Raw genomic sequence first — 24,524 nt, 5'->3', positions numbered from 1 at the left:
GTGGGCTCAACATACATTCTTCAGCAATGTGCTCTTCAGTATGCGCGTCTTTATTTTGTACACTGGGCATTGTATCTTGTTTTTCTTGTTTGTCTGCTTTACAGTAGAACCATCAGGGATGAAATGGGTTATTTGTGCTTGGAACAGGACTTCAGGCAAGGACAATATAAGGTAGTTAACACTGTTAGAACTAGATTGTCTTTGAGGACACTACCAAACCAAGCCATTCTATGTGATTCTCTATGATAATAAATACTCAGAAGCCCCTGTTGCCTCTTTGATTCCCTCCCCATGTGTTCTCCTTTCAGGTTTGTTCATGCCTAGATTATAGAAAAAGAAATGTGTAAAGGAGCATGCCTTGCTCCTACTAAGTCCCGTTCATTACACTGTCCATACCAACTACTGCAAAGTGTTGTGGTTTAACCCAGCAGGTAGCTCAGCAATGCACAGTCATTTGCTCAGTGAAGGCATGGAAATGTTGTTGGGATGTGAATGATAATAGTGGATAGGTGCTCAGGTTGACCAGAAAAGGTTAAAAGAATTAAATGGAAATTTCTGGCCAAACAATGACTAAGGCAGCTTTTGTTTTGTGCTTGTTAGTGTTTGAACGATATAAGCACTGTAGATCTGCTTAAGAAATTATGAACCAGGTTAATATTGAGCAAAACAGAAAATGTAAGGTAATATTGTACATTGGGCTTAAACCAAGTAAGCAGTTGTAGATCTGAGAGAAGTATCTCCTAGATGTAGAACCATGCTCCATGCTGAGTACGTGGAAATGTTGTGCCTGGACATATTAAAATGGCTTTGTAGGAAGAGTAAGCAAACTGAAGAAAAAGTTTATTGTTACTTCATATTTATTTTGTGGAATTTCTCCTGAAGTGTTTCTACAGTGGAGAGATCTATCCATTCCATCTTACTTTGGGAAAAAATTCTCTCTCTTTTGTTTTTTTTTTTTTAATTTACATATACATATAATAATGGGCTCATTCCAGAGACAAAAAGGCATTGACAGCTCTCTGAATTTTGAAGAATCAGGCCCTGCGTGCTGGGTGTCTGGAACCAGCTCATTAGCTGAATCTTTGCTGCTTGGTGCTGATTCCAGCCCTGACCTCTGAAGGGCTCTTGCTATTCCTGATTGCAGCACCCACCTGCTTTGAGCAGGAAATGTAATCGAGTGCTAAATGGGATGCTTAGGCCTTAATCTGGCTTTCATTTCTGCTACTCATTTCAGTGTTTCTGCTGGAACGTTACCCTTATCCGCTTCTATTTCTTTCTCCTTTTGCATGCTTTCCTTAAAGCTCTCACACTGTGGCAGCAGCATTCTGGCAGAGCTGGCTGCTTTTTCCTCCTCTGATCATCTGACAGTAGCTGGACCTGTGCTCCGTGCTCGTGGCTTCCAGAGCAAAGCAGGTGGTGCACACATGACAGCTCGTGTGTTTCAGAGAAATCATTGGGCTCTTCCCTTGCACTATTTCAGTACTGTTCCTCAAGAAATCCTGTAAAGAGTGTGGAGGCTGGGAAAAGGCTTCATTAGTAAGGCTGAGACCATGTTAGCAAGTAGATCATCCAATAAAGCCTCCCTTTATTGGTCTTAAGCAGTGTGGTGCTGAGGATTAAAAGCTGTGCCTGGTGCAGCTGGGTGGCTACTGAATGAAAAGATGGATAAGACTTTTTGGCATCGTGGTAGTTAGGCTTCATTCCCTAACAGAAGATACATTTATTGTGTCTTCTGTTTTCAGTGCTGGAATCTCTCAGTTGTCACCTCTAGTTATAGAGTTTTTAGATACATACAGTACATAGGTAGATTTAACACTTTAAATATTGGTCTTTTCAGTTTAGAACATTTTATCACTCAAGTGTAATGCAGAGTTTCTTTCCCAAAGGAAAATCTTCTAGCCCACATTTATTTCTTTGCATCATGTAAAGGTGTTTCCCTGGAGGGTACAGACCTGAGGTAAAAAGTGGGGACCACTGCTGAAAGTAAATGCCATGCCTGGAAAATAAGGTTTTATAAGTTCATATAAAAGTTCTTCTGTTAAGTTTGTCAAAACGAAATGTGCCATTCTGAGTTGCAAGAACTTGAAGTGAGGCATTTCATTGCTAATTCTCTATTAGGAAAATGGAGTTCTGTTAGGAAGTCGTCCCAATGGAAGCATTCAGCCAGCCATACTAAACAGATCTATTTTACTGAGGCAGGTATTTTGTACTTGAACAACCTTAGGTGGATTTGAAATACAATAAAGTCAGTAAGTAGAGTGTTTATTTGCTAAGTCATCATCTGATACAGTTTTCAGTGTCTTGTGTAATAAAGTTCAAGCCTTAAATGATCAATGGGGCCATCCTAAAATATTTTCTTTCTGCTTTTCAGATGAATTCCTTAAGGTACTTGACTGTAATCATTTCCTCACAGACTCATCACTGATCCAAGCTAGACAGATTTAGCTTGTGCTGGCTAGACAAATCTGTTTTCAGGATGAATCTTGGAGGAGAGGGTATTCTGTAACTACTGAATATCTCTACAACTCACTATAGAACTATAAATTCAATAAAGAACTGGACATAGTTGAAACCAACTGATGCATCCTTGTAGAGAAGATTCTGTGACTATCATTCTTTTTGTTTTGTTTCAACTCTAAAAAGCAGCCAAGCCCTTATTGCTTGGCAGTTTTCTTGTAAATTTAAGCCCTTCAGATTTGTGGGATATCAGAATTTTGTTTGTATAAAGTTAAGCACTACCAAAGTCTTTAACTACATAGGTTATTTCCCATTCCTTGTCCCCTCAAATACAGAATCATAGAAGATAAGACAGGAAGGGGCCTTGGGGGGAGGTTATTTAGTCCTTTCTGCTTCTACTGTCTCAAGAAAAAAATCAGTGACAACCATGCGAGTCCTGACAGCAATTTGTGTAACTTGTAATTAAAGGTCTCCAGTGATGGTTGCTCCTTAGACAACCTCTTCCAGTGCTTTACTTTTCTTAAATTTAAAAAGCTTTTCCTAAAATCAATTCTAATATTTTGTTGCTGTAATTTTTAACCCTTATTTCTTGTCCTTTTCATCATGGATACAGAAAGCAGATTGTTCCTTTTCACTTTTTAACAGCCTTTTATATTTGAAAACTGTTCCAGTTTTCTTTATGTTTAAAAAGAAGCATTGCTTTCAATCTTTGATTTTCTAGATCTCTGGTTCTTCTCACTGCTCTCCTTGGGACCATTTGAAATAGGCCCACTCGTTTCTTGAAGTTTAATTAGCTGAACAAGTTCTCCAGCAGACTACAGCACTGTCTCCTCCCACTTTTCACATATATTTCAGGATGCTTCATTCAATTAATTAAAAAAATGTTAGAGCTTTTGCAGGATGAGCAATTCTGCAAAACCAATTCTATGACCTCAGATTGGTCATCATGCTCTGAAAAATACATTATTGAAAACATTTGGGTTTAGGTGGCTTTTTTACCACTGCTTAGCTTGTGGAAAAATAATATTTTAAGAAATCTGGAAACGATATGTATTTCCTGTTATCCCCATTTTCCCTTATATATTCCAGAACTTATAATTCTCTGTGATGAGAACCATACTTGACATCTGTACCACTGAAGAGTATTTGCAAATGATATCTATGCTGCAACCAGTTCTATTTAATCTTACTGCTGCCTATGCTGTCATTTTTCAGTAGCTGAGGAAACAACTTCAGTCTCTCAAGCTAATATAGAATCTTTCAACAGCATTTCTTTTGCAACCTCTTTCTTTGTACAGCATCATGCCTTTTCTTCACAAATGAATATATATCATTTCTCATGTTCTTGTCATCTTTGTCTTAAGATGCAATTACAGGGTCTGTTATTCCCTTTGAAATCAAGATTTTCTTCAACAATAGTCCAAATGCAGACAAGATGCCCCAGTGTGGAGGTTGAGAAATCCACATGTGATAAATTATCTTCTTATTGCTACCACTTCAAAGGAAGGAATTCAAGAAGTAGGGCATTTCACTACACACTGCTCTTTTGTAGCTCAGATGCTGCAATACAACACCAAAAATAAGTAAGGCTGTAGAGCGCTATTTGTAGCCAACTCAAGAAGCAGCAGTCTCAGCATATGCAAAATCATATTGTACAACTCAAGACAGATACTATTCCTTCAATAAAGAACTGCAAAGTAATTATTTTTTTCTTTTTCTTTTTTCCCTTTCTATTGCATATTTGGAATACACCTCTTCTGTATGATACTTGGGTCATAAGGCAAAACACTGGAGATCTTATTCCAAAAATTTGTCCATACAAATATTTTGTCTTTATCTTGATGTATACCCAAGTGAAAGATAAGGCAGAAAGATGGACTGCCTTAATCTGTTTAAGCTTTCTCTGAGATATTGTGTGAATTATTTGGGCAGATGTTAACTCTGCTATAACTGAGAAGACTCAGATATCCTGAATTCTTAAGAGATGCAGAGGCTTAATTTAACTCTCAGAGGAGAGTTGTGACCTGAAGAATTGCATCTTCTTTTCTTGGTATCCAAAAACTGGATTAGTTTAAGGAAATGTTATTTTTCAGCTTAAGTCTCTTTCTGAATGATTATTTTTACTGTGTTGTCACTAGAGCAGTTGAAAGAATCCCACCCACCTTGTATCCCTTTTCTTTCTTGTTCTTTATATCCTTCTACAGAGAAGGCTTCTCTTTATCTTCCTAGAATTCTTCTGAAACTCAGAAGAGACTCTCTACCTTTTTTCTGTTTTCGACAAAACTCAAAATTATTCAGAATCTATGATGGATTTATTGTTTAACTGTTCTACTCATACGCCTATTTTTAGCAGAATAAACTCATGTTCTTTGTTAAGCGTTTTCAGATGAGCTGAAAGATTGCATTACTTCAGCCAACATAGCACAAATTGTATTTCAGTCTTTTTTGTTTGGTTTCACTTATTTATTATCAATGCTGGATGCGTTGTTTTTCATGCCAGGCAAATAAACTTCAGTGTGGTGAATGATGACTGTGAATCTATAAATACCTGAATACAGTTGTTATCCCAGTGAACCATCAAATATGGTTAGACGAGGTATGCACGGTCTACTTAGATAAAATAGGTACAGCAGCTTTAGTTCCCCATCACTGAAGCCTTCAACCACTGCACATATAGTCTGTCCCAAATGCAAAGCAAGCCATTATTAGCTGGTGTATTTGCTTCTGCTTGCTAGTTGAGGCAGATTAGAAACACATAATTCTGCTGTACCAGCTGATAAGCTGTAATTTATGAAGCTGCAACAGCTTTTGTGATGCAGATGTCTTTAAGGACGTCTTAGAAAGGCTCCTTAGAAAGGGTGAATGTCTCACAGTTACAATTCTGAGAAGTGATGCAGGCAGTTCATGAAGTGCGAAGGTTGTGACAGAAAAAAAGCAGTCTGATACACAAGATGCACAGGTAAACGACTTGGATGACCTTCACAGATATCTTCCTATCTAGGTGAACTTAAGCATCCTTAAGGGTTTTTGACCTTTTCTTCTGCCATCTTCTAATTCACCAGGCTGTCCAGCCTGCACCATAACATGTTTCCTGCTTAATAGCGCCAACTTCAAGAGGAACTAAAGGCTGGCTACTTGCCAAGCCTAGCACATCATTTTTTCCTCACTTTTGTTGTTCACTCTCTATCTGCATCTTCACTTGATTGCAGAGAGACACTTTTCATCATTGTGAAAAGCCATCTGATTAGAGCTCTCATTAACCCATGAGTGAATCTTCTTATCATAAGTTTAGCTGGAGAAGTTCCTTGAATGCTTCAGAATTCTGCAGTTGCAATTTTTAAGAAACCTCAAAACCAGATTGCCAATTTGTTTTAGCTCAACTTAAAGCAACCTTTTTTTCCCCAGTAGATTTAAAGGAAACCTGATTTACTGTATATTTTTTCTCTCTTTATCCCCCAAATTGTCTCAGATGTCATGAAATTCTTCTACTGCTGACAGTCAGAGACCATGTCTATCTGTACTACCCAATCCCTGACCATCCTTCTATACAACCCAGTTCATAAAGCAAAGACAGATAGAACCATTAAATTATTCCTCTATTAAACCATGTTCAGAACAACTGCTTATGGAAAAAAAAAGCTTTTGTTGTTGTGCTAGTTTTATTTTGAGAATATAAACTGATTTTTGAGATTGGAAGAATAAAATTTACTTTTCAAACAATTATTATTTTCTTTCCTCTTTCTCTTTTCTACCTCCTTTCCAGGGAGAGCTTATAAAGTGGATTTCTGTGTCTGCAATGGACATCATCTCTTTGACACCCTTAGGCATCTTGACCGTCTCTGATACCGATATCAGACATGGCAGAAAAACAAGCTGCTCTTTTTAAACAGCCATCATCCAATTTTTTTCAGAAAGCCATCTGATAAATATGACAAATTCATAGACATTGCTCTTACTGCTGTGCTTACTGGAAAATTGTCATGGAAGATGTATCCAGAGTGGCACTTGAAAGCTGCGTCCAAGCAAGGGACAGCCCTCTGAATCAATTATGGCCTGAGCTGCTGAGTTTCCATCAGTATCTTGGAATATCCCTAAAAGCCTCAAGTTAGTTCAAAGCCTCAAGTTTCGATTCTAGATAAGATGAAACTGTGAGGCAGGAAGTGTAAATGGTAAATAATACTGCTGGCTGAGAGCTTCCTCAGTCTTCTCTGGCTTGCAGCAGAAGGCTTTGTAAAAATCAAGCTCTTTAAGCTCATATATATATAGAAGTATGGAATTGAGCCTTCTTCCTTAGGCTTTTTACTTGTCATTCTTTTTAATTGTAGTTTGCAAGCTGGAGTCACAAACATGCAACAGAGCCTGAGTTAAGCACTGGTGGCAGGTCAGACTAGAATCAACTCAAGTCTCTTCTCCTTTTAACGTTTTGCAAGGACGTATTTCATCTGTCCTGGAAAACTGCAGTGAAGCATCTGTTGATTTCATTAAAATGCAAAGATTCATAGGTTATGAGGGCAGAAAGAGCCATTATGATTAATCTAGACTGATTTGCTATATAATTAATTTCTGTCTCACTATGTCTTTTAGAAAAAACAAGTTCCTATTTTAATTTGCCAATAGCTGAGAACACACCGTAACCTGTAGTAATTTATTTTAACAGCAAATTACCCTCATGTAAAAATAAGTCATAATATTTTAAAATGTGAATTTCTCAAACTTCAGTTTCTCATCCCCGTATCCTATTATTCCTTTGTCAAGTGGATTGAAGAGCCCTCTATTGTCAAATTCCATTTTCTGCATAGGTACTTGTAGTTTGTGATCAGATCACCCTTTAACCTCTACCTATTAAAAGGACTGAATTTGAATATTTTTTGCTGTGGGACATGCATTCCAGTCCTTTAATTATGTTCTCTTTTCTCATTCTGTAACTTCTGGTGTGACAAACTGCAGATATCTGAAGCTGCCTTAGCTTTTCATTGCCCAAGCCAGAGATACTGTTGTGTCTTTATTCCTACTCAGAATTCACCTGGTGAATTCACATTCAAGTGTTATTTTTAGTCTTTTCTTTATACCGCTGAAAGTTCTTTTGTACCTGACTATACATTAAGATTTTGATGTCCAAATGTGGCTGTAAGTGGTACCTAAAGGCAGCCATGTAATCACACTTGCACTTCTTCCTTATATACCAGTATTCATAGCATTACTCAGGGTAGACTGTAGGTTTTGGTTGTGTTTGTTTTGTTTTTATTTAAAGAAAATGATAAAGAAAAACAAAACTTGAGTAACATATATTCAGATCTGGGTAAATCTGCTTTTTTGAAAAGATTGAACTCAGAATGCTTGCACCCTTCAATACTCTTTCACCTTCCTTCTGTACATTTTCCTTTGAAGTTGCTTTGTCAGTCCTTTTTTCAGACTTGCTCTCAGATCTACAATTACTAGTGACTTTCTGGGTTACAACTAATTCCACGTCGTTTTCTCTAGGTCCTTTAAAAGTCTTCTTTGTTGAGGATTTTCAGCTGTAGCATCGGTATAATCAATGAAATATATGGCAGTCTGACACAAAATCCAGACATATTTGGAGGTGGACTCTGCCTTTCCCTGAAGCAGAAAGGAGTTGATATTTGAGTATCAAACACATGAAAAGGGGAAGCATAACCCATGTGTGGCTCAGCTTGGGGGCTGGAAGCTGCTTATGTGTATGAAAGCATATTCCTTTCACCAGCAACCTGCAGAAGCTGCTAAGAGCAGATCATTGAGTCATAGCTAGATAAAGGATCTAGCCCAGCACCAGCCACCATCTGTAGACATTGTTCTACTTTTTCCTCCCCTCATGTAGAGCAGGTTCAAGTCCAGGTACTCATGATATTTTTCAGTCAAGCAGCAATTTGCAGAACTGTTAATACTACCCTGTGAGAGCAATTATCCTATGATAAGATCATTAAAGTTGCTATTCATTTTGTCATGGCATTCTTTTACCCCCCTAAGCAGTTCCATAACAGGGTGAACCATGAATGCAGAGTATTCTGTACCAGAGTTACACCAGTCCTATAAGTGCTGTCAGAAGGACTGTCCGCAAGAACCCATTACCAATTACTCTCTTCCCCAGGCTGTCCTTGTACAGGGACAGGGGGTAAACTGCACACATTCATTAAGAATACAGGAGAAGCCTTGCTTGAGCTGAAGAACCTCCAACCCATTTACTCAGTATTCAGCTTCCAATAGCAGAAGTTGTAAATGTTAAGAGAGAGCATGTGAGCTGTCCAGGTTTTATCATAATCCATATCATGACATGCGGCAGGGTGTTGGGTGCTTTTACCATTTGTAGTATATTTGTTCTCTTTCCTTATCTTAAGTGGGACATTTTTCTTTTCCTTCTCCCTGAAAAGGGGACAGGAGGGTGACAGAGGCCAGGGAGGCGTTCTCCCCCTTCTTGTCCCCCTCTGTCACATGTGAAACTGAGACGTGAGTATAGTTATTATTAGCATTGCATTTCCCTTAGATTCCCACAACATAAACTCATCTATTAGGATTAATTAGGTCTATCCCTCTATTTTCTCTTTTACATCAGTTTGTGAAACTTCCCTCCATGCTTCCTGTTATTTCTTTTTCTGAACCTGCTGATGCTCTCTTCTCTACCTCCATGACTTCCTGTAGTAGCAAGTTCCAGATGTTCTCCGTGCTCTGTGTAAATAAGTAAAAATCTATTTTAAACTTGCATACTACAAGTTTCTATGAATTCCTCTACTTCTGTTATTGCTGGATTTGGCAGAGCTGTTCTGTGTTCACCTTCTCCACTATCTTCTATAAGTTTTGATTATATACTTTTCTCAGTCTAAATGGGAGAGCTCTGGCATTTTTTTTTCAGCCTGTCCTCATAAAGCAGCTCTGTCATGTTCTTAATGCTCCATTCATTTTCCCCTGCACCCTCAATTCCACCATTTCCAAGACGCAGAGACCAGCCTGCATGCACTGCCCTGAGTTACTGTTTGTTGAAAGCACTGGACGTTCCCACAACAGAAAATATGTGCAGAAGCCCTTGCCAGTCCAGGTAGCCACCTGGAGCATACATACAGGGTGCACACATAACCTGACTCACGTGCATTTTCTGAATATGGGTGTAGCTGTTGCTTGTCTCTGCTGTCTGGCTCATTGTACTTGTTTGTCTGCCAGAGGGATGCCATGCACCTCCCTGCTGAGCAGCTGGAAGGACATACGTGATCTGTATAGCCCAGAGTATTTGACCTGGTTAATCCACGGAATGAAGCTACTATAGTTCCACAAATTGAAAATATATTTTATTCGTCTTGCAGATATTAACAGACTTGATGTTTTTGAAGTCTGTGGAAGAGCAGAGTGCTCTCATAGGAAACCAGAGCAAAATAGCTTGAGCTATCGTAGGTCAATACTGTCCTCTGCTGGGAGGAACTACAGTATTGTGCCATGACTCCATATGGGAACTAACATTTGGATTCTCTTTCACTCTGCTGTACAGCATTTTGCCTTTGGAACAGGGAGAACAGATGCTATGCTGGCTGCACTGAGGAAATTGTCCTTTGGTGCTTAGCAAAAGATGGAAATTCTTCACTTGCTACAGATGTGTTGTGTGATTTTATTTATTTCTTATCCTAAAATCGTCTTTAGAATCTTGTCCCCCATCCTCTCTATCACATGCCTTTTAATTTTTACTGCGGATTTTTTTTCCTCTGTCTTTCGTGTATTGTGATATTCCATAGCTTATTTCTGTTAGCTGCTACTAGGATTATATATGTCTGTCTGATTCTGGAAAATGTCTTTTCTGATCTACTTGTGCTCAATCTACAGCTCAGTTTACAGCCTAGGGAATATCAGTGAAGAATTATCTCTTTGGTCAGAAAGACCTGTTGGGCCTTCAGATTGCGTGTTGCAGATGAGGGTCCAAATGTTACATCTGCACGTTTTTAAGCCTGTCCATACACCACCTCAGATTATGTTTTTTGAATTAACAATACACATCTCCTTTCTCTTCTCTTTTTGTAGTAAATTGCTGACAACTCATCCTGCTAGCATTTTGAAAGCAGAAGAAATCAAATCTGTGTTTATATGTGTGATGCCATAAATAATAAGTAGAAAGTACTTTAAAGTAATAATTCCTTAGATGAAATAAAAGTTTTCAGCAGTGATGCAGAACTGCTATTTACAGAAATGCTTCTGCTTGCTGTGTCAGTTCTGGCTTCAGGAAGCATGGAAGGTTGTTGAGAGAAAGATCTACTAATGAGTATTGTTCAGCTCTGTGCCTTCTACAGTCTTTGACTCTGAGAGGATGGCACGGGGCAGAGGGATGTACTCTTTTGCATATGCAGTTTAATTATGTACCTGTGAGAAAGAGAAGGTTGGGACTTTCACCTGACCTGGGCATGCTCAGTAGTGTTTGGGTATTTGGGACTCTTCTCTTGCATGCTTTCCATTCACGCACCTCTGTGCAGAGTCCAGAGCTCTGGTCATCACCCCAGGCTGTATTTGAGTCCAGGCACTCCATACATAGAGATCTTTGTGTGTTATGCAGGTGTATCTATTGTAGGCTTGTGCCTGTTATGTTTTAAGATTTCTTGGCAAGATAATTTTTCTTTCTTTCTTTCTTTTTTTTTTTTTTCCTCAAAGCTTGTTAGGAATCACAGGGCAATCACCAATAGTTCGCAGGATCTTGGTTAATTTTTTTTACTTCTCTCTTCTAGTGGTAAAGTAGGTTTATAAGAATAATAAAAAAATGACAGTGGTGGCACAAAGTTCCCTGCTGTGGTTAGCAGAGATGGACATGAAGGTTAAACTTTGTTATGTATTTTGTATGGACTTTATGCAAATACAACAGCGTGATGCCAGACATACACTGCATTTTATATACAAAAGCTTTTATAGCTGAGTGAGCCTGTGATTGAGTTAATTGTTCCCTCCGTCCTTCAGCAAGTGTTCTTCTCTTCTGCCAGATTATCTGATCTATAGTCATCACAGAATACCCATTGCTGTCATTCCTGTGCAACCTCCTGGTTCTGTTCTCTGCTTCTGTCATCATGTCACTCTTGCGTGGTCTTCCTTCAGCTCCCCACTGCCTTTTGGGAGAAGTTTATCTCCCATGGATGAAGGTAATTGGAGTATTTGTACAGTATGCAGGATTGATGTATGATGTTTTTGTTTGTGTCTGGCAGGTTGTTTATAAGAATAATGACATTCGTCTGGAGCTGTCTCGCTTGGCACGGATTGGTGATACTAAGATGAAGATCTATGGAGAAGTGAAATTCGTATGTGAGAATGTGGCTACACTGGACCCCATCAGCTTTGAGACACCTGAGGCATATATTAGTTTGCCCAAATGGAACACCAAAAGGATGGGCTCCATCTCATTTGATTTCCGAACCACCGAACCCAATGGGCTAATACTTTTCACCCATGGCAAGCCTCAGGAAAGGAAAGATGCCAGGAGCCAGAAAAATACGAAGGTAGACTTCTTTGCAGTTGAACTTCTAGATGGGAACCTCTACTTGTTGCTGGACATGGGTTCTGGGACCATTAAAGTCAAAGCCACGCAGAAGAAAGCCAATGATGGAGAATGGTATCATGTAGATATTCAACGAGATGGAAGATCAGGTAGAGTGGTGACTTTTTCTTAAGTAGATTCATCTTTCAGATCTAGACCTGCTAGGTGTGAATCGTCTTACAAAAACTTAGTCTTACTCTAATGACATTTATCCAGCAAAACAAAGATGTGAATGGGCGGATTTTCATTAAATCTCTAATGTGAACTTCAGATAGAGCATCACAGAGGGACACTGTTAACCCTTATTCTAAATCTTCTGATACTCTAGACCTATCTTTGCAATTTCATATGTAATTGTGATGGTGACTTCTTTGTAAGGCGTGGTAAGGTTTAAGAATCTTCATAACTGTTATTATTTAGTCCTTGTTTTGAGAAATTCTCAGTGATTTACCTTGGGTTTCTGTTCAAAAAGCAAATGTGCAGAAACCAAATGAGAACTTCATGTTGTGACCTGTGCCTTCTTCTGAATCTTGTGCCTTTAAAGAACAGAGGGTTTGAATCTTGTCACAAGGAAAATAGAGTTAATGCGTACAATCAGTGAAAAAATCACAAATTAGCATTTTCATTCTGTTCTGTTTCATCTTAGCATCTTTGAGTTTTCAGTTAGGTTTCTTTACTTGCAGCCTGTATGCCAAGTCTGTAGTGATCCTAGTCTAAATATTTAGGGCAGCATTCAGTGGGTGTTTTGTTTGTTTGCTTGTTTTTGTTTTATTTTCTCATAGCTTATTTTCAAAAATATGTTTTAGTTTATTTCAGTTAAAATACTGTGCAATTACAAAGAGGTATTTTATTTGTTTCTAATGCTGTGGAAAAGCTAGCGTACTAACAGTGATTCTAAAATTGTGTAAAGAAACAAATATTTTAACTTCATCTTGGGAATATGTGAACAATTGTATGAGAATTCCTCTTGGGCTGGTGGGGTTTTTTAAAAGACTTTTCAAAAGAGCTGACTTTCAGCTACTCTGCATAGCCTAGCTGTTTGAACAGGTCTTTGCCTGAAGCTACTTTTTTCCTTTGATGATGTAAGGAGTTTTTCTGTATTTCACATCACACTCTACTAGGACTTAATATGTGTGGTTATATTTTGCTATCTCCTAAAGACATCGATTGGAACCTTTTATAAACGAAGCCTTAAATAAATAAATAAATTGGGCTTTGATTTCTTTAGAATAGCTAAAATTTAATTAACTTCCAAGAATAAACTCAATTACTAGCATTCAGTACTGCCTTCGGTTTTGCTTACTCACTTGGGGACTGTCTGCTCCCTGGAGAGGCAGCTGCAGGAGGAGGAGAAATGGCACTAAACTCTCTGCTAAGAAATTTTGTAAAAATCCCACAAGAGGGACCCACGTTCATTCATCTGGGAGGGTGTGACGTGGGACTAGCTTGTTTGTTGTCTGACAGAAAGGTTTGTGATGGCCTGAACGCTCATTGGAGATAACAGATTCTGAATTGAAAGTGCTTTGGTCTGTAAAATGAATGTATTTGCACGTTCTCTCCTCTCTCTTTCATGTTTGTTTTGTTTTGTTTTCTTTATAATTTTTTTTTTTTTTTTTGCTGCTGACAGCTGGGATAATGATCCTTAGTGACTGATGTTGCCTCCCAGATATCCAGGATACCGACATTGACTTTTCCATGCCATACCTCTAGGAGGTGTTAACCATGCTTACCTTGTGGCGTTTTGTTAGATATGAGAAGTTTATGATCCCTTTTTGTTTAGTCCTTTGCTTTTCTACCCCATGTGCAGAACAGAGAATGGCTACACCTCAGAGATTTTTAAAAATTGTTTTGTTTTTATTTTTAAATGCAAATATATGTATATATATATTTTTTAGAAATTGAACCAAAATAACGAATTTAACATTAAACTGAAATAGCCGTTTGAGTTTAGTGTGCCTTAAATGTTGGGATTCTTATTTCTAAAGCAGCCAGTCCTTTAATATGTGTCATCTCCTCTACCTCTTTCCGTTTCAGAGAAGTCCAAAACTTAAGGTTCTGCTGAGCTTAGTAGAATAGCCTAAAATCCATATATTCATTATTGAGCAATACAGTGCTAAGGCAGGAATGCAAATGCTGGGAAAGCGTGGCAATCTTATTCAAATAACCTCTGGCATCTCTGTCCCTTAGGCTTTGTGTATGCTTTGGTCTGTGCTACCTGCCAGAGGAGCAAAAGCTTTTTTATCTGTACTCTGACAGAAGCTGACAGCGTGGGCATGGACACCTACTGTCCTGTAACCTTTCTGTCCCTGGGGAATGCTCCTACGAAGTGTCTACAAAACCTGTCACGGTTTCCAACAGGGGAACACTGAGTGTGTTACACATTCTCGGTTGGCCATTGGCTACAAAACAAATGTTATCCTGCCCACTAAGACACTAAAAATCTTACTGGAAGCTTCTCTCTACAGTTTCATCAGAGCAATGCTTTGTATACCTCAGACCAGTAACTGGGGTGTTCTTCGGCTCTGCTTTAAGTCCCAAAGGCCTTGAAAGGAGACACATAGATGCTTTTGATTTCCCTGGGTGGGATCTCGTTTACTGCAGCTGAGTCACAAGCATGGGATTTGAGAGGAGGAAAAATAAGTTATGTTAGCCTATCTAGCTCCTCTTTCCTAGAATCAGTTCAAAAATTTTCCATCTCTGTAGCTTGAACTTAACTAGTATAACTTTCTTACAGAAATAGTTGCAGGGTAAAAACACAGGCAGGAGGATTAGGCTGACACCTAGCCTATTTTCTTTTACAATCTTGTTCTCTTTCCCCAGGTTTTACAATTCTCTATGTATTTCTTCTCTTTTTAGGTGGTTTCTTTACCTTCCTGGTTTCTGCATGTGTTGTTTGCTTTCTGTGTAGTAGTAGCTGTCTGGAGCTCAGCTCTCCAGCACTGTGTTCAAATCTTTTGGGGAATGTGTGCTTCATGTGCTGTTTTTTAGGAGTGGTAATGGAGACACTGGAAAGGTAGCTGTGATCGTGTGGCTCTGTGACGCACTTCCTTTATAATTATAGGTATATTGGCACATCTTCTCGTTTCTTACAATGTAAAAGGGAAAATGTCTGCTCTACTGCAGCTAGTTTTTACAAAATGATTCACCAAATAACCCTGGTTTTCTGTCAGCCTTTAATTCGTAATCCTTCTATTGCTTCTGGCACACTGCTGCCTTTGACATTATTCCTGTTCCACACACATGAAATACCTTGTCTCTGTGTTGTATGTGCTGTTCTCCAAGACAACACCTATTAAATTTGAAAAAAGAGCACACATACATATCTGCATTTTCTCACAGAGACACAAAATAGAGCTGACTCTATTAACTAAGCTCTCCCACCTTATTGTAGGTGTGTACGATAAAAATGCAATGATGAGGAATTAATCTTAAAGCATGGATAGTCCTCTCCGAGGACAGTCTACTTTAATGACAAGGCAATTGAATGTGATGATTTATTTCTAGCAAGAGTGAATTGCTGATTTTTTGCTGAGTGTCTGGTGGGCAGATGTCCTTATCGCAAAAGCTGCTGAATGCTCTTCTGAAGAGTGTGCTGCACTGGGATGTGAGAGGCCTGTGTTGGGTTTCCTGCTTTTTTTCAGATGTCTGACCTTAAATTAAGTCACTGTGGTTCTCTGTAACCATTTCAAGTGTTCAGATTACGCTTCCATGTTTTATGTTCTGATTATTTTATGGCCTCAATCCAGTATGCCAGCATCTTACTTGTAATATACAGAGGCCACTACAGTTCTAATAATAAGTGTTCTTCAGACATAACTTTATCTTTGTCTACTTCAGTTTTCCCATTTGTAAAATGGAAGTTAAAATACTTAACTGTCTTTGTAAAACCATGGAATTATTTATTTTGGAACAAACCTTTGGAGATTTCTAATACTCTGCTGAAACTCTGCTGAAACATGTGCTTCCTTCAGGGCTGTGCCCATTTGTGTTTTGAGTATCTTCAAGGCTGGTAATTCCAACTCCTCTCAGAGGCTCCTGTTTCCAGTGTTTGATGACCTTCCAGGTGAAAAATGTTTCATTCCATAGAGTTGGAAGTTTGTAGAATCATAGAATCGTTTGAGTTTGAAGAGAAGGTCATCTGGTCCAGCTCCTCTGTGATGAAAACAGACACCTACAGCTACATCAGAGCCCTGTCCAGCCTAACCTTGAGAGTCTCCAGGGACAGGACATACTCCATACCTCTGGGCAACCTGTGCCAGTGCCTCATTACCCTTATCATAAAATCTTTTTCTTATATCCAGTCTGAGTGTCTGAATCTTCCCTTTTTTAGTTTAAAACTATTTCCCCTTGTCCTATCACAATATACTGTCCCCTCCTTTCTTACAAGGCTCCCTCTTAGATGCTGACAGGCCAATCTCAGGTCTTTCCAGCCTGTCCTTGTAGGGGAGATGTTCCATGCCTTGGATCATTTCTGTGGCCCTTCTCTGGACATGCTCCAACAGATCTATTTATCTATGTATCTGCTGTACTGAAGACTCCACATCTGGATGCAGTACTCCAAGAGGAGGTCTCACCAGGGCACAGTTAGAGGAGCAGGATCACTTCCCTCAACCTCCTGACCACACTTCTTTTGATGTAGCTCAGGATGTGGTTGGCTTTCTGGACAGTAAGCATGTTCTTATTCTTGTAAGTTATGTCCAGGAAAAAGGAGCTGGATTATTAGATCTCTGGAAAAAAATGAGGGCCTTTCCTAACTGAATGAGTTTGCTGAAAGGTAAATGAAATGTCAGGATATGGAAATGTAAAGCTGAGTACTTTGAAAATAGACATCACCTTAGTTGTCTTTGGAAAACCTGGTTATTAGGTCTCATCAGAAAATACTTGTTCTGCTGGAAAGATGTGATGAAAATGAGAAAACTAGAAATCAACATACTCTTCTTTCAATTAAAAAAACTTTTGTGAGATTAAGCTTAGTTGCATAAACTGTGTTCTATCAAAATAATTTGAAATAAAAGGTTCAAAATTCACTTTCCATCAAAGCAATTACATTGACCTAGTGAAGGTACACCTGTTCTGTGCAGATGGGCGTGATAGCAGCATCACACCTCCTGTCTTCTTAAACATACTGGGAAGGTTGGATAAACAGTACTTGCATTGAGCAATGTACAAATGGGGCTAAACTTAAAATTTTTACACAGAAATAAAAAAGTAAACATTATTGAGTTAATTTACTGCAAAATTTGTTTACGGGCTTTCTAAGTTTGGACTACAAGTGTGAGGATCACAGATTGTGATCAGTGTCTCTTGACATTGTAAGTGTACAACACTGGCTCAAATTTAAGTTGTTGCCTATCATATCCTCAGGTTCTTTTTGCTCCCTACTCAGTTGGGTTGTAGCCTGTAATTATGTGTCAGATTATTCTGCCCAAGTACAAGATTCTCTATTTATCATTGTGTACAAACATTTCTATCAGCCCTTTTCTCCAGCTTTTAAAGGTTTCTCTAACTGATAGTCCTGTCCTTTCTCCAGTGCATTAACCACTCTCCCCAATTTGATGTCATCTACTGCCTTGATAAGAGTCCATTTTGTGCCATCATCCATGTCCAGCTTTGAAGTTACCAGTGAAATGTTATCTATAAAAGCTGTCACATAAATGAATACTCCTATATTTATCATTTTTTCTTCTCCGTTCCTGATACCGCAAAATTCCTGTATTTCCTCAGTAAGTCTTTGCTTTGCTGGATGAATACGATTGAATGATGCTCTGTTTGTATGTTATTGTTTAGACACTGCATTGCTATGCTAGTGGCCTTGTATCATAAGATGACTTACAGGCACATGCATGGAAACACTTAGGCCCTGTGATTCAAGAGAAGAAGCTGGGTGGGAGTCACCATCTCTCTTAGGAGTGTATTCATGTAGAGGAGAATATTTAGTTTCTTATACTGAATTATTAGAAGATATGACCTAGACTGTAAGTGACTGAGGCTGTATGTGAAAACATTGATTGGAGTCTCCTTATTCTCCTGATTTAGGTACTATATCAGTGAACAGCAGACGCACCCCATTCACCGCTAGTGGAGAGAGTGAGATCCTAGATCTGGAAGGTGACATGTACCTGGGTGGGCTGCCAGAGAACCGGGCAGGACTCATCCTTCCCACTGAGCTCTGGACAGCAATGCTGAACTATGGCTACGTTGGCTGTATCCGAGACTTGTTCATCGATGGGCGAAGCAAGAACATCCGTCAGCTGGCAGAGGCACAGAATGCAGCAGGAGTCAAGTCCTCCTGCTCTCGCCTGAGTACCAAGCAATGTGACAGCTACCCATGTAAGAATAACGCAGTCTGCAAGGATGGCTGGAACCGCTTCATTTGTGACTGCACTGGCACTGGCTATTGGGGGAGAACGTGTGAGCGAGGTAAGCTGAGTTTTCTGATGTCAGTTATGCAGAGCTGAAGGCATGCAGTTGTATTAGAACAAAATTGAGTGTTTCCATGAGACTTTTCTGTGTCCATGTTGATTCTCCTAATGCAGAGTTCCAGTCCTGACACTAGGAAAGCTCTCATCTCCGATTGTTTCCTTCCAGTTTTTTTTCCACCTCCATTTCATGAACTTACCTTCTTTATCTGCTACTTTACTCCCTAAACATGAAGTCTTTGTCTTTTGGGTCTGGGGTCACTTTGGCTGAGTACAGTTTGTCTTCTAATACAGAAAATGCTGCCATATGTGAGAAGACTCAGATAAATTGCTGGAAAACGTACCAAGTGTAAACTTGGATTGTTGTGACTTTTCTTGCATGGGATAGATGATGTATCCCATTTCTGTCTAGTCTTCCTCTTTTCATATGTGGCATTAAGACAGATCTGAAGGGAGTTAGTGGGAGAATCTCTGCTCCTTACTGTTACTCTTTGACTGGTGATTTAAAGACATTGGATTGGAGATATGAGGCAAGCATTTTGGGTACAGGGAGGCATACTCATGTGTTCTAGGCCACGTGGAAGTGAATTCAAAAATGTAAGATATCTGAGCTATACAGTTCTTGAATAACAGGTGATACCCATGGATTATTGCAAGCCATTATTTCAGCTGACCTGTGACATAAATACTTCTGGAATGTGAAAAGCTGAAGTAGAGACTGGAAAGGGAATCACAGTGGGAGATGCTGCCATGCCATAATGGCACTTTGCACTGTGACTGGAGAGCTGCTGTAGGAATACAGGGCCAAAGCTGGTGTGTAAGGGGAGGAATGAAGGAGTACACCAGCTTCTTTATTCAAACAAACTTACTGACATACTTTTCTAATCTCTGCTTTTACCTGAGGAGTGCTACAGTCCTTTGATTCTGTAAACACCCCACTCCTTAGTCTGTTAGAAGAGCAGAGTGTAACTCTTGAAAGGGATTTGCAGCCTGAGATTTAGGTTAAGGTTAAGGGGTGGAGAATCCAAGAATAAAGGATCTCATGTCTGTTATTAATCAGGGGAATCATTCATTTTGAATAAGCAAAGCATACACTTAGAATGTACTGTCGGTAATAAAAGTACAAAAAACAAATATTCATTTATTGGTAATGGTACTGGTACTGGTATCTGCTTTCCAGATACAGAACTGTTACATTGATAGTGCTATATTTCTTGTACGTTTTTAATGTTGCTAAATGAAAGACTGTTATACATCTAAAAAGGACTCAGAAGGGAAATTGTTTGTCTCATAGTTAGAAAAGAGGATTGGGTACTTATGTTAAGACAATGCAATTACACAGTATTTGGCAGCATGTCAACTGCATCCTTCAGACAAGTTTCTGAAATATCAAAGGCCCCACAATAACTATTGGAAGGGAATGGTGGTGTGGCCATAAGAAGGGGTAGAAAAGAAGACATGGGATGTCTCTGCTGGTTTTGCAAGTGGCATTAATTTAATCAACTAATATTCTGATTTCTTTCTTTAGATGCCTTTGATAGGTACTATTAGATTAAAAAAAAAAAAAAGTAGAGGCTTGGCACTGAGTACTTGTGTTAAGTACCTAAGTTCCTTATGAAGCCAGGGGAGAGGAGTAGTGGTTTCTCTGAAGGAATCCAAAGCAATTATGTGATTTGCTTGCCTTCTTTTGTTGATTTGCCTGTCCCTTTTCATTGATTTTGTGGAGATTCTGGTCAGATAATTCAGTACTGCTGCATTCCATGAGGTCTGTTTGACTGTGCCAAACTGCCAAGACTACCAAATAGACAAAAGTAAGGATGTCTTGGGGTGGGGTAACATAAAACAAAGAAGATAGGAAAGACAGACAGACAGGACACAGTCCCTCCTCTGTGAGATGCTCTGAGTCCCTTGTAGTCTACTATAGGACATACTTTGTGAGATGGCAAAAAGATCCTCAAATGTAATGAGGAGCACATTTCCTTCTGTTGTTTGTGAAATATCTTCTCATGCAGAACCCAGCACAAATTTGGGTGACTTGCCAGTCAGAACAGAAGGGCTGAAGAGCTGATATGGACAGGTAGGAGGGTGGGAGAAAGTGGAATGGTTCAGCTACTGTGAAGGTACTTCAGTACTGTTTAGGTACTTAATATCTTCTGTGCTTTTTGGTTTCTAATTTGTTAGTATTTGACATTAGCCAGAGCATCAGGTCACAGCAGCCCTGTTAATTGCACTAAACGACAATGTTAAGGCCGGAAGCTGAGGTATGGCTAACTATATTCTTGTTTGCTGTGAGAAAAAGATTCCTCTTCACAACCCACGGAGTTTTCTGAAAAGAACACTAGAGCCCTGATTTTTAACAAGCAGGAGGAGATGAATCTGTGTTGTATTCACATTAGTTGTTTCCTGTAGCTGCAGTGAAAATGCCATGAACCACAAAGAGTGCATGGATCTGTTCCACTCCTGAAAACTCTCTGTATGTTTTCCTTCTGCCTAAATGGTGTGAGACAGTGGAGGCCAAAAACCCAGGAAGAAGTGCATAAGGCAAAGTGCTCCTGGAAATGAGATAGTTTTAAGCTAATTAGAATTAGATGTTGTTGATCACTCACTTTTTAATTATTTTTCCTCATTAATTGTCTTGATTGGCCTCTCTTTTATTAAGATATGTATACTAATAAGATTATAAAATGCAGGTTAGTTTGAGACTGCTGGGTATTTAAAACTGAATCACAGAGCTGTAGGGGTTGGAAGGGACCTCTAGAGATCATGGAGACCAACCCCCTGCCAGAGCAGCTCCCTAGCCCAGGTTGCACAGGTAGGCGTCCAGGCGGGTCCTGAACGTCTCCAGAGAAGGAGACTCCACCACCTCTCTGTGCAGCTGTGCCACTGCTCCGTCACTGCACTGTGAAGAAGTTCCCATGCACATTTGTGCAGAACTTCCTATGCTTCAGTTTGTGGCCATTTCCCCTCATCCTATTGCCACACACTACTGAGAAGAGTCCAGCCTCATCCCTTTGCCTCCCGCTCCTTAGATATTTATGGATGTGGATCACATCCCCTCTGCAGCTTCTTTCCTCAAGGCTGAACAGACACAGGTCTCTCAGCCCTTCCTTATAACGGAGGTGTTCCGTGCCCTTTATCATCTCTGTAGCCCTCTGCTGGACTCTTTCCAGGAGATCCCTAACTTTTTTGTACTTGGGAGCCCAGAACTGGACACAGTACTCCAGGTGAGGCCTCACCAGGGCAGAGCTGAGGGGGAGGATCACCTCTCTTGACCTGTTGGCCGCGTTCTTTTGAATGCACCCCAGAATGCCATTGGCCCTCTTGTCCACCAGGGCACACTGCTGGCTCATGACCAGCCTGTCATCCGCCAGGATACCCAGGTCCCAGTCCTCAGCTCCTCTCCAGCATGTAATTTCCCCAGTTCATACTGGTGCATGTGGTTATTCCTGCCTAGGCACAAGACTCTGCACTTGCTGTTGTTAAACCTCATAAAGGGCACTAAAAATTAGATTTTAAGCCTTTGGTGTTAATTGCTTAGAACTGAGTATTCCATGAATCTTCTTCAGGTGAGACAGAAAAGTTGTGTTCCAGACCTTTTGTTTTTCTGATCTGCACCCAGGACTCATTGCAGCAGACACAGATATCCCTTTCCTGTTCTCTGAAGGGCTTGAACCAGTGACCCTTCCTGTTTGGATCTGCTCACAGATGGGTTATTAACTCCTCAGCAAACCAGGCTTGCTATGTGTTTTGCAGAATACTGTTTGTGAACAGCAATATACCTGCTGTTGGCTATGATGATGTTGAGCATAGGGATACATATTCTGTTTTATTATTTGCCAAATACCTTTATGGTAATGTTTGCTAAGAACTGTTTAATGACAACAAACATCTGCCTATTATCTATGCAATAAACAGAGATGCTGTAAAATTACTGGTAATAAGAAATGCTACAAAATCATTTACTGCAGTTTAGGTGCTACATCCTTTGCTCTCTCAAGTGCAGGTAGCAGCATAGTTTTAGTGAAGATGTTTGATGATTACATACTTGGAGATCTGTTTAAAACATTTAAAATATGTTGATGTTTTTAAGACAGTCCAGTCCTTCTGAGTCTGCAGTGGAATATTAGGTAACTGCTGGGAATAGATTTTCTTATAGGACTGATGTTTCCTGAGGGGTGCTGAACACATTAGGAATAAAACCTTTGCTGCAGTGTTTTAATGCCTTTAATTTCAGCTGGATCTTGAATGTTCAAAGACTTGAGGAAAGACAAAACATGAGAATAATTTTTATGATTTCATGAGATAAAATGAAAGATGTTTAAGATCCAGAATTCTGATCTTAAACGTGATCTGAAGTCATTTTGTCATTGACTTATTAATGTCAGGTAGATTCCTGCTGTACAATTTGGCAAAATGTCTCCAAACAGCGAAAGAAAATATTCCATCTGAATTTGGAAAAAGTTCAAGTAATCCCTTCACACCAATTTGTATTTATGCCTTACTAGTTTCTTAGAGAAACCTCTATTCAATATTATCTGAGGCATGTTAGCTTTGCTTAGGACATCTGTGTGAGAAATTCATTTTCTCATTTACAATCAATCCATTTGTAAGACTTTTTCCCTCTTCCCTGTATAGCTTTCCCAAGCAGCTGCTACTGTGGCATTTGCTGTACACTATTCTACTCAAGAAATGCAGACTTTTTTCATTCTTTTTTTTTTTTGGGGGGGGTGGGGGATGGGGGGATGGGAGGCAGGGCGGCTTTACTCCCTTATCCACCTACATAACGATTGGCTGTCTCAGAGGTTATTGTTTAGTTTTCTAACTTCTGGTTTATTCAAATCTATTAAAGCACAAGGTCTTTATATAAATTCAACTTCTGTCTTTAGATTTTGTATTTCTCATCTTTGCCTCCTTTTTTTTTGCCTTCCATGGAGTTCCCAAGATGCATCAGATATTGCTGGAGATTCAGTAAGGACAGTGCACCCAAGGTGGATCTTGTAAGGAAACAGAAACAAAATGAGGGAACAATTTCAGATTCTTTCAGTTCTGTTGAGTCATATTGTCTTTTCACTCTGCTTTGAATATATATTAGTGGAACAAGTGATGGCATTTGGGGCCTTGTAATGTTTTTGTGACATTCTCAGTACAGAAGAGTGTGTAGTTAATTCTGCAGTCAGTGTGATTACATCTTTTTGGGAGAAGATCATTTCATGGTCTTTAGGCTGTTGAACTTTAACTTCGAAGAGTCTCATTGATGTGACAGCATCTAACAGCAGCTGCTGAGCAGCTGGATAATCTGAGACCATATAAAAATCAACTGATTTTCTTTCCTGTATTTTATAATGGCATGGTTATGATTTTTTATCTTTCCTTTTTGATTTATCCTGCCTCCATCATCATATGCTCTTGATATTTAAGGCCATGTATGCGATCTTTGCTGCATGTGAATTTGTTAGTACTCCAGGTGCTCCTTAACTCACCTTAATATGTTAATTGATTCCACTGAAAAATAATTTCTGCTATCTTTTCTAAACTTTTATGTTTCTGTCTGTTTATTGCTGAGTGTAGCTTTTACAAGTTCCTCCCAGTGAAGAAATGTAATCATCCCAAACTATTGTATTTTGTGCTACTGTCAGCTCCTATAAAGGGCACTTGAACAACAAAACAGGTGTTACATGGGTGAAATCAGTAAGAACATTTAGTTAATGCTCCTAGTATAGACTTTTACAGGACTAATATTGTGGTGGTCTGTTTATGAATCTGCTTGTTTATAAGTTGCAACTCAAATCAATGGCCTCTCCTTAATACAAGCCACAGAATACCCCTCATCTATAATTCAAGACATGATGCTGCTTAGATGGCTCCCAGGTTAAGAGGAAGGTTATCAGAGCAGATCAGTTTTGCTTGAATCACTCTGTATTCAAGGGAAGGTAGTTTACTAAATCATGGATCATCTGGAGTGATAAGTCTTCATGCAGAAAGGAAGTAGTTTTTCAGAGTCATCCTAGCTTTCCCAGGTAATCATCACATATGCCATATATATGATCCAGAATAATACCAGCTTGCTTGTAATATGTATCTTTGAGTCTCTTGCTGTTCTGTAGCTGATCTGAGTCCCAGTGGCATCATCCCCTCTTTCA

At 39.3% G+C, this 24,524-nt stretch overlaps 1 protein-coding gene across 12 annotated transcripts in view; it reads left to right on the top strand.

The window, feature by feature from the left end:
* The window catches only part of NRXN3 (neurexin 3), an 877,901-nt gene that overhangs the window by 214,699 nt on the left and 638,678 nt on the right, over positions 1 to 24,524 (top strand). For all 12 annotated transcript variants that reach the window (XM_065751885.1, XM_065751877.1, XM_065751894.1 and 9 more), the window contains 2 exons: positions 11,637 to 12,075; positions 18,002 to 18,385. In XM_065751885.1, the coding sequence (XP_065607957.1) occupies positions 11,637 to 12,075; positions 18,002 to 18,385 (823 nt within the window). The remainder of the gene's footprint in view (positions 1 to 11,636; positions 12,076 to 18,001; positions 18,386 to 24,524) is intronic.

The sequence above is a fragment of the Cyrtonyx montezumae genome, unplaced genomic scaffold, assembly GCF_038088225.1.
Source record: "Cyrtonyx montezumae isolate F1298 unplaced genomic scaffold, pur_monq_1.0 scaffold_10, whole genome shotgun sequence".
Lineage (NCBI taxonomy): Eukaryota > Metazoa > Chordata > Aves > Galliformes > Odontophoridae > Cyrtonyx > Cyrtonyx montezumae.
This window is presented reverse-complemented; position numbering and strand designations above follow the sequence as displayed.